The sequence below is a fragment of the Helicoverpa armigera genome, chromosome 3 (genome assembly GCF_030705265.1).
Source record: "Helicoverpa armigera isolate CAAS_96S chromosome 3, ASM3070526v1, whole genome shotgun sequence".
NCBI classification, from domain to species: Eukaryota; Metazoa; Arthropoda; class Insecta; order Lepidoptera; family Noctuidae; genus Helicoverpa; species Helicoverpa armigera.
The window spans coordinates 1215792-1229222 of NC_087122.1; the positions used below are offsets into that span (position 1 = coordinate 1215792).

The 13431-nt window shown below is 34.3% G+C and overlaps 1 protein-coding gene across 5 annotated transcripts in view; it reads right to left on the reverse strand.

Moving 5' to 3' along the window:
- The window catches only part of LOC110380763 (rho GTPase-activating protein conundrum), a 98371-nt gene that overhangs the window by 61259 nt on the left and 23681 nt on the right, over nucleotides 1-13431 (reverse strand). The window contains exon 1 of one of the 5 annotated variants that reach the window (XM_049836360.2): nucleotides 6675-7006. The exons of 3 other annotated variants lie outside the window; for them this stretch is intronic. Coding sequence is in view for 1 of the 2 variants with exons in the window: in XM_021340863.3 (XP_021196538.2) it covers nucleotides 6558-6569 (12 nt within the window). In the remaining variant the exon portion in view is untranslated. Of the gene's footprint in view, nucleotides 1-6557; nucleotides 7007-13431 lie in introns of those variants that run through there. One more of the 5 variants, XM_021340863.3, reaches the window with a different exon arrangement.

Sequence of the window (13431 nt, forward strand, 5' to 3'; positions counted from 1 at the left end):
AGGCTTTATGATAGATCTCATTAGAACTTTTCATGTCATCTCAAATTACCAATTACTACGGCAACTTTGAAGCCTACATAAAAGAAGCATGTAGGTATTAAATCTTGCAATATCCTAATCATGTCACATGCCGTTAAACTTAAGTGTTAAAATTAGAATCATGTTCTGAGAAAGATTACTATTCGTCACAACACCATTAAAGAGCATTTCTACATTCAGCATACTAATACTGGCGGAATTTCTCAACTTGATCACTTAAACTACTAGATCAGTGAAGAAATTCAGTCTAACGGCTGCGACTGCGAAATTCTTATCGATTATCGATTCGAATACGGTCAGGATCGAGTAAGTGGCGAACATTGTCCTTTCTACAGTAACGTCAGACATTCCTTGTGTTACTTTCAAAAGGTTTCTTCGCATGCCAACTGCATTGCGTTGCATTGTCCTCCTTACTCTTAAGTTTTCCAATACAATGTATGTTTGTTTAATATCGATTTGAGACACGAATTTGATTACGCATTCCTTGAGCTGAATCACGAAGCAACGCACCCGTTTCTGAATTCTCTTCTTGATTTAAACATCAATTCGAAGTCTCATTATACTCGACACCAATTACTCGATTCTAATCGATTTTTTGCTCGTATTCGTTACAAAAAGCACCAGCAGTAAAGAAAGTGACAATTAACAGGGCACGACCGATAAAGGGCGTCGCGATTGCAACAGTATTGTCTCAGTCTATTTGTCGAAGAACAATCGATGATGCAAGTGACGCGTGTTCTATCGCAAAGAACTTATCTCCAAGATAAGGAGTTGCACCTTCTTGTCTTTGAGTTGTTTAAGTACATTTCTGGTAGCTTTGTTTGTTTTAAATCTGCAATCTGAAGTAATCCATCAACCGGCGGCAAGTTTTATTTTGAACTTACATTTAAGTTTCGGTTCATAAAAGAAATTAAAGATCAAGCCAAATATTCGGTGGAACTTGGTGGAACTAAACATAGTCAGTCAGAAATGAAATAATGTAGGTACCTAATAGGACCATTAAGAAATGGAGCACCGTTAACATCAATACTGACAGTATTTGCGACACCCACTTCACTCACACCGTACGCTATAATATTACATCAATAATATCAGTAACCATACATCGCTATCTAATATCGCGCGTAATAACCATAATGGCCGGTAAAACTAAGAACATTACATTATTTACAAGCAATTTGAGCAATGGAGCATATCAGTGACCAGCGGCGAATCATTTGCGGTGAGTATGCAATATCTAATAGTAGAACCGAAGTGTCGGACCTCCTTTACCGATGCTTCGAGGCACGTACGATAGCCTCTATGTAGGCAATGTAGTCTGTGGTAACTTCGAGAAATTAATGGGGAACAACATTGCACAAAGATACTGCAAGCTTTAACCAATCAGAGAAATGATTAAGTGACCATTGAATTTGAGGTTCGTAGGTTTGACATTTAGATTCAATTTTGCCATAGTAATGAGTGAATTGTTAAGGATTGACCGGTTTTTGAGCTCAAAGAGATTCTTCGTGAAGGTTACCAAAACACTGAGTTAGAGTTTTAAGAAAGATTTTGCAACCTTTTCTCATGTTGTCAATATCTGAACGTGATGGCTGAAGGTTAAGTTAAACTTGAGGAGAATGACCCACTTGGGTGCTTTTAACTTCTACATGTCTGTGGTAGGTACCCATTATTCTGCGAAAAGACTTGTAGTCTATAATCACCCAATCAAACCATTGAGGCAGACAAAAAAGGCGCAAAAAATCACGAATGACATAATCGTGATAAAGCGAATTTGTTCCTGATATTGATAAACATTATAATCAGTTCCACGGTATCATTTGCAAATCTATTAATTCGACCACCTGATGTCTGATAACTAATGTTGAACATAAATAGTTAGTGCAAAAACAGTGCTTATCAATTAATTGATTAAGTTTGAGGGACACGTTACGTCATATTTTTAATACAATTGGGTTAAAAAGAATAAAGAACTACAAGTAAGTGGTCATTATCTGGTGATAAAGGCAGATTTAAATACTCATACATTTTCTAAGAAGCCATTTCACCAAATCCCCTTAGCTTTAATCTAAAGATTGGATGCATCCGCATACGTTTTACCACAAATTTGACATCATTTATATTCGCAGAATCCCTGAAAAGACTTGGTTATGATTTGTAATGATTACATAGATAATGCCAACAGATGTAAATGGAATATTAACACGTAATCAAAGTCAGAGAGGCAGTTGGTTCAGACCTCCCAACTTTCTATCAGAACCAACCAGTTTTAATTAAGTAAACTGATAGCATCTGTTGTAGATACTTAATTATAAACTGCCAATAATACGTTTAATTACGTCTTTTCACTATTTTAGTATAAATTAAACTAATTTCTTCTGCTGTTTAACAAAAATACCGGTACTCAACTGCATTGGAAGTCGACCATCATAGCATAGCAGGGAAAAGGCTGGGCAGAAAATATTTTTCTGTTGTGCACATTTTTATCAAGTTTATATAATTTAATGTCGGATGTAAAATATCTTGACAAGAGATTTGACGAAAATAATTGAAATCTGTTGCAGCAGGAACTTGGGGACAGCTGTTATCTTAGTTTTTTTTTTTAGCTCGTGTTTTTCAAAGATTATGGATATTAAAAAAACAGGGATTTAGGATCAAGAGATTGTCAAAAAAGTATTCTGTAGATTTAGATATAAACCTACTACTGAAATAACAAACAAGAAAAATAAATACTTAAAACTTTTTTTAACAAAAATAATATTGTTATTTTTATGAAATGCATGCTGCGTTTGTAGATAAGTACCAACATGATAAATCAATGTATGTTTTGCACGTGCACACTACACGCTCCAAATTTTATGTGAAAGAGAAACAATAGTCATTTAGGAACGGCATTTGTTTTTATATGTACTTATACGTTTATCTTGTAATCTTGCATGAATGAAAAAGAAACCTATTTAACCTATCTACTTATCTATGCTAAAATCGTTTCGGTTTTATTACCTCAACTTTTTGCTTCATTACTTTAGTAATCTCGTAATATCTATTATCATCTTTCTGTCTTTATCCCAATTTAATTCGGCGTTAACGCGATAGGTTTTTGTGATTCAAACTTCACCATCTAACGTTATCTTACAAATAACATCCATTTCCTGACTTCGTCTTTCATTCATACAAACTTGACTTTTTCTCTTTGGTCATTCTCTTTAAATATGCGTTTTTGCTAAACAATCACGCTAAAACGACCTAACAGCTTACAATAATAAATACTACATATCCTAGAGATGGATAAAGGCTACTAAAGGATAAAAGGCGAGGCGACAATCAAGATGCTTACACAGTTACACGTTACATTCCTCGTGATGTTCACTACAATGATTGATCGAATGACGTAGAATCAATGGGCCTCATCGCTTACAAACCTTTTTACTTCGACAGCATCATCAATAAACATGTCATTGTCAATGATAACGATATTTTGCAAAGAGGTAGCAACAAAAAGTATTTGCTGCACCATGTAAAAATTTGCTTGATGACTATGGTTTTTGTGATGCTCTATAACTTTGTTGATTCTATTGCTTTTTTTTTGTCATTCGATATTTAAATATCTGTATTTTCAGATATCATTATCATTTAACCGAGAGCAGCTGTGTCAGATTTTTACGTAATTTTAGATTTAGAAATGTTATCTATCTATCAGAGCCACTGAATTCGATAAGATTGCTTTTTTTTCCGCACCCGAGATACAATTTCATCTAAGACATTATTAAGATATCGTAAATGTCAAATAAAATTGTTTTTTTTACTTTCTTCGTTGTTGTGATTCATGATTTGCATTCTCAGAATTTAAATTCCTTTGTTAAAGCAATTTTAATAAACCAAGCAAATTAGCAAGAAATAGGTATGTTTTATATTTTATTCCGTGAACTAAAATTAAACAGTTGTGTTTAGGTACAGCAAATAAAAAATATGACGTAAGTATTTAACATATTAAGCTACCTACTTTATTAGCTTTGTTTACAAATCATTTTTAAAAGCCAGTTTTGAAGATGCACACAGAACATTATGTCATTTTTTATGGTCTGACCGATATTTGGTGCAGTTGACAGTCGCTGTCACTCAGTACAAAAAATGCTTTCATACCTTGGAAACTGACAGCTGTCAACTGTCACTGCCTCGGAGGCACTTTACTTATGGTCATGGTCATTCCCAATATTCCATCTGTCTAGTCTTTTGCTTACTAGAAGTATTAAATTCTCTAGTAAACAACTCAATACATACACAGAATATAGGGACAGTCGTTAGATAATAAGTACCTGTTTCATGTTAGTATTCCTAACACATACAATCTAAGAGCATGCACTGAACAAACGTCACAAACTCTAGAGGACTATAAAACATTTTACGATCTGACACAAAGCTGAACGTGTTTTCAATTCAAATATGAATTGAACCGATGTACCTAATTGTTGCCATTTGAACAGTAAACAGCCTTTTATCGACCTTACTGTCTGCGTACAAACTGGCATTGAGAAATTTGTTAGTACGTACTTGCCTATTAGTATGAACCAATACTTAGTTCTAGGAACAATAGTTTATAAACAATATTACTGCGTCTCTGCTAGAAAGATTACTAACAAACTAGTAAAAAGTAACTAGGTAGGTATATAGGTTTTTATATAAATAACAATTCCGGTTCTGATACTACAATAACAGCAATTGTTTTAACAGGAAACAGTAGCCGTTCAATTGATAAACATACTCGTGATTACATGTACACACATCCTTCAATATTGTAATATAATAATTATACTTCAATCAGTGCACGTTCAAACAAGGTTTTAATCGATATGCAAGTTGTTATAGTAATTAAAAACTCAAATGCCAACAAATAATATAAAATATTTAAATGAAGAACTGGCAGTCCCAATTAACTAGATAAACTTATCAATGAAATAAACAAACAAACAAACGCAGTCAAGGATACGAATCTCATGATTAACACGTTTAATAAAAAACCACCGAGCGTAAGACGAGAAAGCTAACAACAAAGCGAACAAAGAAAATCCATCATTTCCAATACATATAATTGACGTACTACTAATGAAATATCACTTGTAAGAGAGAAAACCAAATGACGATAGGAACACGTTAATTAATGTAGCGATACGTTCGCCCATTACTGGACTAGTGACAGTCGGCACGCGACGCTAAAAATACACGAAGAAATAGGTGAGTGGAACAAATGTCCAGCCAGAGAGAATGGCAAAAACTACGCCGATGAAAAACTCAGCTAAATGTTCCAAGTGTGTTCAACGTTAGAAACAAATTGGTCTAATGCTATGCAGAAAAACGTCACTTTTTCATCGCAGAAGAAATTATATTTAGAAACGAATTGGACTTGGGACGAATTAGATTTAGACATGACTTAATTTTTGTTTGTATAGTGATTTGGGATTTAAGTGGGCATGTTTCTGCTACAGCATAATAGTCTTTAAATGTTATTCAATAAGTTTCAATTGTGAAGACTGATTTGGCAAATATTGACATAAGAATAACAATAGCTGTAGCATCAGCTGTTAAAGCTACAAATAAGTAACTTGAAACCATTGATTGTAATTTCGAATTGATTATGAAATAGGTATCTGAACATAAAATTATACCAAACGAAGTAAATTTAGATATAATTGACAATTAAAAGCAACAATCAGGAAGCCATGTTAATATAATTGATTCAAAAGTTCAAGTTAACTTGTTCACTTTAATGACTGATGTAAAAAGTGGTTCATGAATAGGTCACGCGATGCCCTTTACAATGACTGATATAAAACATTACACATAGCCTGTAAATAAACGGGGAGTATAAGAACAATAAGACTTAAAGCATGCTGGAGCCAGATGTGGCCTAAATGGTATAATATATTGGTATATAAAATTGGGTAACCAAGTAGTACACGCAACTCATAAGTTTTTAATAGATACTTTTACATTTTAAGTTTGAAATCAAATTGAAGATGAGCTAGCTGATGTTCACGATAAGCATGAAAGAGCTAGCCGAAAATAACAAACACAGCTCAGACATCAAAGAAGCTGTAACAAGACATAATCGTAACTTAAGATTCAAAGATTGCGGAACCAATACAGGAAACTGTAATAAACATTTACGAGTAAACCTTAAGCATACTTATTGAACGCAGTCCACGCCTGTGAACGTGCGCTCGTGTGAAACTACACGACAGATACTAAAGCAATTAGGTTTTACTATCGTCACCGTCATCAGATAACTTTACGATAATATCTGATTACCTGACGTTACAAATTAATTTGATAAACATAAACCGGACTACATTATGTTTGGCTGTTAACGATTTGTTCATTTCAAGTAAACATCTGTTGCCAAGTTCAATGCAAGTAAGATCACAATCAGATTATTTAAATGAACTGCTCGATACACTTGATAACGATGACGATTAGCAAGTTGCAGTAATTAGCAAATGAATGGTAGAAATGACACTAACCAACTTCAACATGGGTAATCCGTAGAAAGAGCCGATCAAGCGAAATGTTGGTACATACGAAAGCTTAATAAAACAGTTCTAATTGAACCATCAAGCGTCCACAGCACACACACTCACTTTTACCAAACTAATTATTGCCGGGGACCATTCGAAACGCGAGACGAGAGTTTGTTTTTATGTTCCGCCACGCGTCGGTCAGGTAGCTGTTTACAACAATCGATACACTTGTTCACAACACCATTCAATTCGTTATTCGAAAATAATAAAACAATTCGTTTACTTTTATTGTCACCGACTTTTCAAATCACACCTCGAAAAGAATTAAAAAACTTTTGTACAATGAGAACGAAACGCGACGGGCGTTAATGTCGGCGGTTCGCGCGGCACTGGTGAGAAATCGAGAATGAATCGAGTAGGCTCCGAGTCGTGCCTCTCGCTCGGACATACAGCCTCTGCTGAGCTGCCCCCCTGAATGTTTTCTGTTGCGACCTCACGCGCACCCAACCTTTTTTTTTATTGCTCCAGGTGGATTCGAAATTATTCTAATCCCACGATTTTAAAAACAAGCAACAAACAATACGTCCGGTTCCAAAGACGTCTCTGGTATCTCAAAAGGAGCTTGTGGTTTGAGACATGAATGACCCAAAAGTTATAATGGGTTTGGTAATAACAATAGAACTGAAACAAAAGCGTATTAAAATGATAACAACAATCGTAGAGTGAGTGAGGACGATTAATATAAAACAAGTGAAGGAGATGGCTACAATAACACTTGAATTGACAATGAATCATGGTGGTTCTATTGAACATGTGTAATTTAGACAAACGGTTATCGTGTTTGATTAATCGTTATTAAAACCGCAGCTGAAGTTAAGTTTTCGATTAAAGCCGAAATTAGACATGGTGTTAGTGGTTGTCCTTGCCATGTAAAATTCGTTATAATTATTCACGATTCAGGAATTATAAATTGTATTATTACTAAAGACCTTTCCATTCATATCCATACTACTAGTGGAGTGGTCGAAGGTAAGGATTTCCGTAGTTGTAAAATTATTTCAATTAAATCTTTTTACTTCCTGTCCTGGTGTTTCTGAGTTTGATTTTCTTTTGTACAATGAGTTCTTTAATTGCTTTCACCTCTTCTTTGGCAAGTTATGAATCCATCTTCATTTCTTTTTCCTTTGTTTATGCCAACCTATTTATCTATCTCCCTTATGCATCTTCGTATTATGGACCTGATAAATGATTTGTTGATTTCTGAAATGATTGTAGACTCATTCATCACTCAGGCTATTGAATAAGATCTCCATTCGTCAGCATTGAGATGTAATAAACCATGGAAATACCCAGAAAGAGTATTCAAGATTTCCTCAAAATGATCCGTAATAGGGTAGTTTCCTAAAAAATAATAATTAGTCCGTCTTGTAGATTGTCCAAAATTAAGCGATACGTATTGTTTCTTTTTTAAATTGGATCAGAACTTGTTAAGATATAGCGTGTTAAAGTTGAGTGTGACGTCACAAGTTGCTACAATTTTCAGGACACTGTGACGTAAAAGGCCCCCACTCCTAATTTTTGAAGCGTATTATCTTTGTCATTTTATGTTTAATTAAAAAAAGAAAAAATACGTATCCAATATTTTTTGATTATCTAAAAAGCGGACTAAATATTATTTCATTATTTCGACCCTGGAAACTACCCTATTCTGAACGGTAAATGTTAAAATAAGGTTAAAAGTTAATGACTCAACACGCCTTTGGATTGCCATAAAGATAATAAACATATGCAACTTTTATTGTGGCTAATGTTACATTTACTGTTAGCATTGTAACGATTTATGTATTTTTACAATTCTCAATGTACTGTTCAATTTCGCATCATTTTAAAAACCCATAAGCTTTAACAGTTCGATCAAAAATAAAGAATTCACCGTTCCTGAGCCTTGTCTACGTCTATAAGTATGTCTTCTTAAAAGAGGGACATGGCAATCAAACTCATTGCTAACCTATAAAATGTTAAATCTTTATACATATTTAAAAACAGCAATTAGGTAAAATAGGTATTTCTTAAACGAAATTAAATACAGTAAAAAGACATTCATTTAAAGACCAATCTGATGGTTTCATAAGACAAACTGAAGAGATCGAATTTTCCACAGCTGTCAATATGTTTAGATAACAGATAGTAGCTAAGGGCACGTGACACAGTTATAGCTATTTTTAATCCAAACCAGTATGTTGTTATTGTATTTTCACGTCGTTTTATGGAAATCTGGAAGATGATAACAAGTCATTATGACCTATTTAGATCGAAACGTCTGGAAGACATCGAATTGGTGCACACGTCAATTAAATAACAATGAATTCCATTCGAAAATCCACGAGTTTTTCTGCAGATCTTCAAAGTCAAAGTATATTTATTGTGGGCATATGTAAGTTACAGATAGTCTTAACAATATATTCGAGTATCAATATGTTCTGCCTAAGAGGCATACAATAATAACATTGGTAGTGGAATTAATATTTAGTCAACAATTTAAGAAATCTTGGATCTTCTTGAGTAAATCCGCGAATATTTGGGTGAAGAAGCAAATTAAAGTTTTTTAAGTGGCCGCTGCTGAGCATTTTTGTAACACCACATTTAAAAGGTCCTGAATTCCTACAATACACCTTTTTTTCATAATCTCTTTGATAGTCGCTACACGAGTCTACTTTTCTGAAGGGGAAGCCAGTATTTGTCATCATTTATCTCGCAAAGCAAATATGTAGTTAAAGTTATCTTACGCTAACGATAAACTGATAGAGGCGATAGTTAAACCTTTACCTTTACTGTATAGTTTTCCGCATAACAATGGAAGTATTAAACTTTATTATAACTATAAATATAGTCTGGAAAGTGATGTCATGGAATAGAAGTACAGTCATAATTGCGTATTTCTTTTTATTCCATTTCCTTATTTATGTTTGAGTGTCTTTTGTTTTTATTTCTTTTTCATTTGCTACAGATGGCAATAACAATATCATTGGTGCCAAGTATCGACAAAATACTGTGCTGACATGATTCATTCGCACGATTTAGTTACACCCTATATTTTTAACAAAAAAAATATACAGTTATGCATTGTATTTGACAACTAAATAAATTAATTCATCCTGTCATCGCAAAAGTCACGCACGGACATCACAAAACCAACGACACGTTCCGATAGCAATCGAATCAAATCGATTTTTAATTATATGCTCGGTTTGGCGAATAGCCTGGTATCGATGCGGTGTCAGCGACCGCGGTTCGGCTAAGTTTTTGTTCAATCGAGTCATTAAACTTGAGTGATGTACTGTAATTGATTCGGGGAACAAACAAAACGAGTTGGATCAGGAGCCATTACTTCGGCTGTTTCACCTGCAGCTTTCCTCTTACATTGTGAAGCTATTACATGGATTAGTTTAATGGTCTAACTTTCGTTTATATTAAGGCTAGCTAGAGAATTGGTGATAATTTAGTTAGTCTCTTTTTTATTGGTTGTGTAAAGGAAAACCTGTGGCGGTCGTTAAATGCGTTGCTAGACTTGGTTGAAAGCGAGCTCTCTTATGCTGGAGGCTAATTTTATTTTCGTCATTACATCGACATATTTTTTTCTACAACATTAAAGCGAAGATTTTTTTAAACACTCGCTGTTTTTATGGCCTCAACAAAACCTGATGAAGTCTGAAAATCAACCTCTGTTGAACTCGCAATTCCTGTAAGCGACGCATTGTGATCGCGTCCGGGAAACAAAAACTAGCTTATGCATCCGCCTATACAAGTCAATATTTGGGTAACACCTAACTTACGCGTAAAGTTTGCGACACACCGACAAACAAAGATTTCAGTTTGTATCACATTTCATACACATTTTTGTCAGACACCGTTGTTGAAAAGTCTGCCTTCTGACAGTTGAAAATATTTAGCGAGTCGTGTTGAATGTTGTGCAAAGTCCACGTTTTGTGGAATATTATGGAAAGATAGTCGTTTACTAACCTCACCTACATTCCTACTGAACGATAATATTATGAAGACACACATTTACGCTTCATTTGAAAATAAGCTATGGCTAATGTTTCTCTGAAAATATTCAGAAAATTCGATAGTTTATTTTAGGCCCAAAATTATTCCTTGCGGCATGCCTATTAAATCGTATTCCTTACTGTTAATGCAATACAAAATACGGCTTATATAATTTTCAATTTCTAAATTAAGGCACACAGAATGAAATTGACATCTACAATTAATTAATGACAATCAAGCAAAACAATGACTACTAAACTCATCAACAGTTCAACCAGATGCACAAGAAATAAATGTGGGAATGTATAAGACAGGAAACCATACAATAACGAAGAAATACTAAATATTTACTGTCCCTTACAACAATATAATATCGAGTCCTTTCACTCGAATGACGCACTGTATGACAAAGACCTTGTTTTTACAAAACTATAATAAACTTATGATGGAATATCATATTGACAGATCACTGGTCATTTGAAACCTCTGTTGAAAGTATTTGAGGAAATAAAGAGAAAAATATTTTCAGACCAGAATCGTATTGCTTACTTACAGAGGTTGTTTTTGTTATTTTGATTATGTTAGTCTTCATAGACGCAGGTTTGCGTGAAACCGATCCGTTTAGAAATGGCTATTTTAGAAGAGCCTATATTTTGCGGAGAATAAGATAAGAACACATTAATTGTTAATTTAGATGCTTACATCTCGAGCGTTATTATCGTGCATACCATCCTGCATTTACTTCCCGGATCAACCAAGGTGTTACCGGGTCATTCCAATACACATACATTCACAATACCAAATCAGAAGCTTCCACATTCACGTGTGTCTTCAAGATAGACATAAACTTCAACATTATCTCTTTCAAGACGGTCATTATGTTTTCTTTCATCACCACAGTTTTGTTAAACGAACTTCATAATACCGCCATTTTCATTGCAAAAGGCTTGAAGTGCAATCTCAAAACAATAAATCACCTCTAACATAATACGACAACACCCATTGTGATCACAAAACAATACCATTGACGTCTATAATTTCCTCTAATTGACTCAATTGTCTGCGTTCACACTGAAGCTTAGAAAACAAAGATATAACACCAACCTACAACACTATCCCCCATCTTTGTAGCTATAGGAACAAGAACCATAATTGCTTGGCAAATACTTTCCACGCTGCAAGAGAAAGGTTGTCAACTTTGATAGATGATAATAAAAACTTAAAAGAAACTGCAAAATTCTTGGTCAAAATAAAGGAAATTTGAATAACGGCATCCATTTTCACTATCCATCAATTCTGTCATTATGGTTTGAGCTAGATTATGATTAGTTTGATGAGCTTGATTTCTCTGATATTAGTTTGGTGACTGTGGCCAATTACTGTTAATTTGGTGCAGTTTCAGATGAGGAAAACTTGTAGAATCTCACTGTTTAATAAAGTTAATATTAAAGCTTGTGCTGGGTTATCTAAGTAGAAATATTTCAGCATGCAGAGCGACAGAAGAAAATCAAAATATACTTAGAAGTCACCAATGTAGTATTTTATTCATGAAAGTTTTGAGTAAGTAACTATTGAGTAATCTCATCTGTAATTAATCCCTTTGTAATGGTTACATACTGCTTCAATAATAACAACACTTATTATTTAACAACGGTCATTGTTTGGTGTTACAAGATAGGATGTTTGTTTATGTTGATAATTACAGGATAAGATGTCACGGTGCCATAATACATTGTTGTTATGGTTGTCAGAATGTCTTCATTGTAAATATCGACGTAATGATTTTGTTATTATTCAATACTTCGGTCACTTATTACCACATCGACATTTCTTCTTAGATCACCTTTTTAGGTATCTGAACACGATTCGAAAGGTATGGTAAGCCGTTAATGTCCGTATTTCACGGACATTTATTTCCTAAGTCTAATACTTAAAGATTACTTGGAGACTTTGGGGATATGTTTCAGTCTGTCTAAAAAGATGTTAGATGAAGTCATCCTCATTAAGGCTAGCTTCTATCTATCATGTCCAGTAAGATCTAAAAAAAATAATGGCAATAATCCATTTAGAACCAAGTTAACCGACAACATAAACATCAGGTCCCTTAAAACCACTGATTACGTTTCACGTTTAATTTTCAAAGTTAACAGATGTCTCGAGAAAAACTGTCCTTCACGTTGTTGATGAAAATTTCAAAAGTGAATAATGAATGCGAGTATTCATTCATTTACTTGTTGAATTCTGCGATTCTTTTTAATGCTATGAGACATTCAGTAGCTTGTCTTGTAACAGTATGTGTGGATAACAGGATGCTGGCGTTGGGTTTCTTGATCATCCAATACTGTATCGTACACAGTATTGTACGTATTTCGTGGCTCATGTTCGTTGATGATTGCAGTTGCTTGTGGCTTTGTGAAGCCGTCAGTTGAATCAATTATTGTGGCTTTAATCGTTTGATTGTTGGAGCTTTGTCTTCAAACTGTTGAAAGGTCGTTACTTTTCAAAATATAAAGAGGTGTTTTGCATGAAGGTTGGCAATGTAACAAAAGACATGCAATTGTCCAGTAATTTTTCTGAAGATAATGAGTGTCTGAAGAGAATGAAGATTTTAAATAAATTATTTTGAAGCCAACGTCATTAGCTGAGGGAACGCAATATGTGAACAAGTAAAAAATCGCAATCCCATACAAAATCTGGTCGCGGCTGCTTCATTACAGTAATTTGGAGTTGACGTGACAGGTTTCTGATTGATTGTCACGCCACTCCTTTCATTGCTATCACTATCGGCGCAGACGCTCATAGCATGCCTCCCGAGACATATCATATTTTA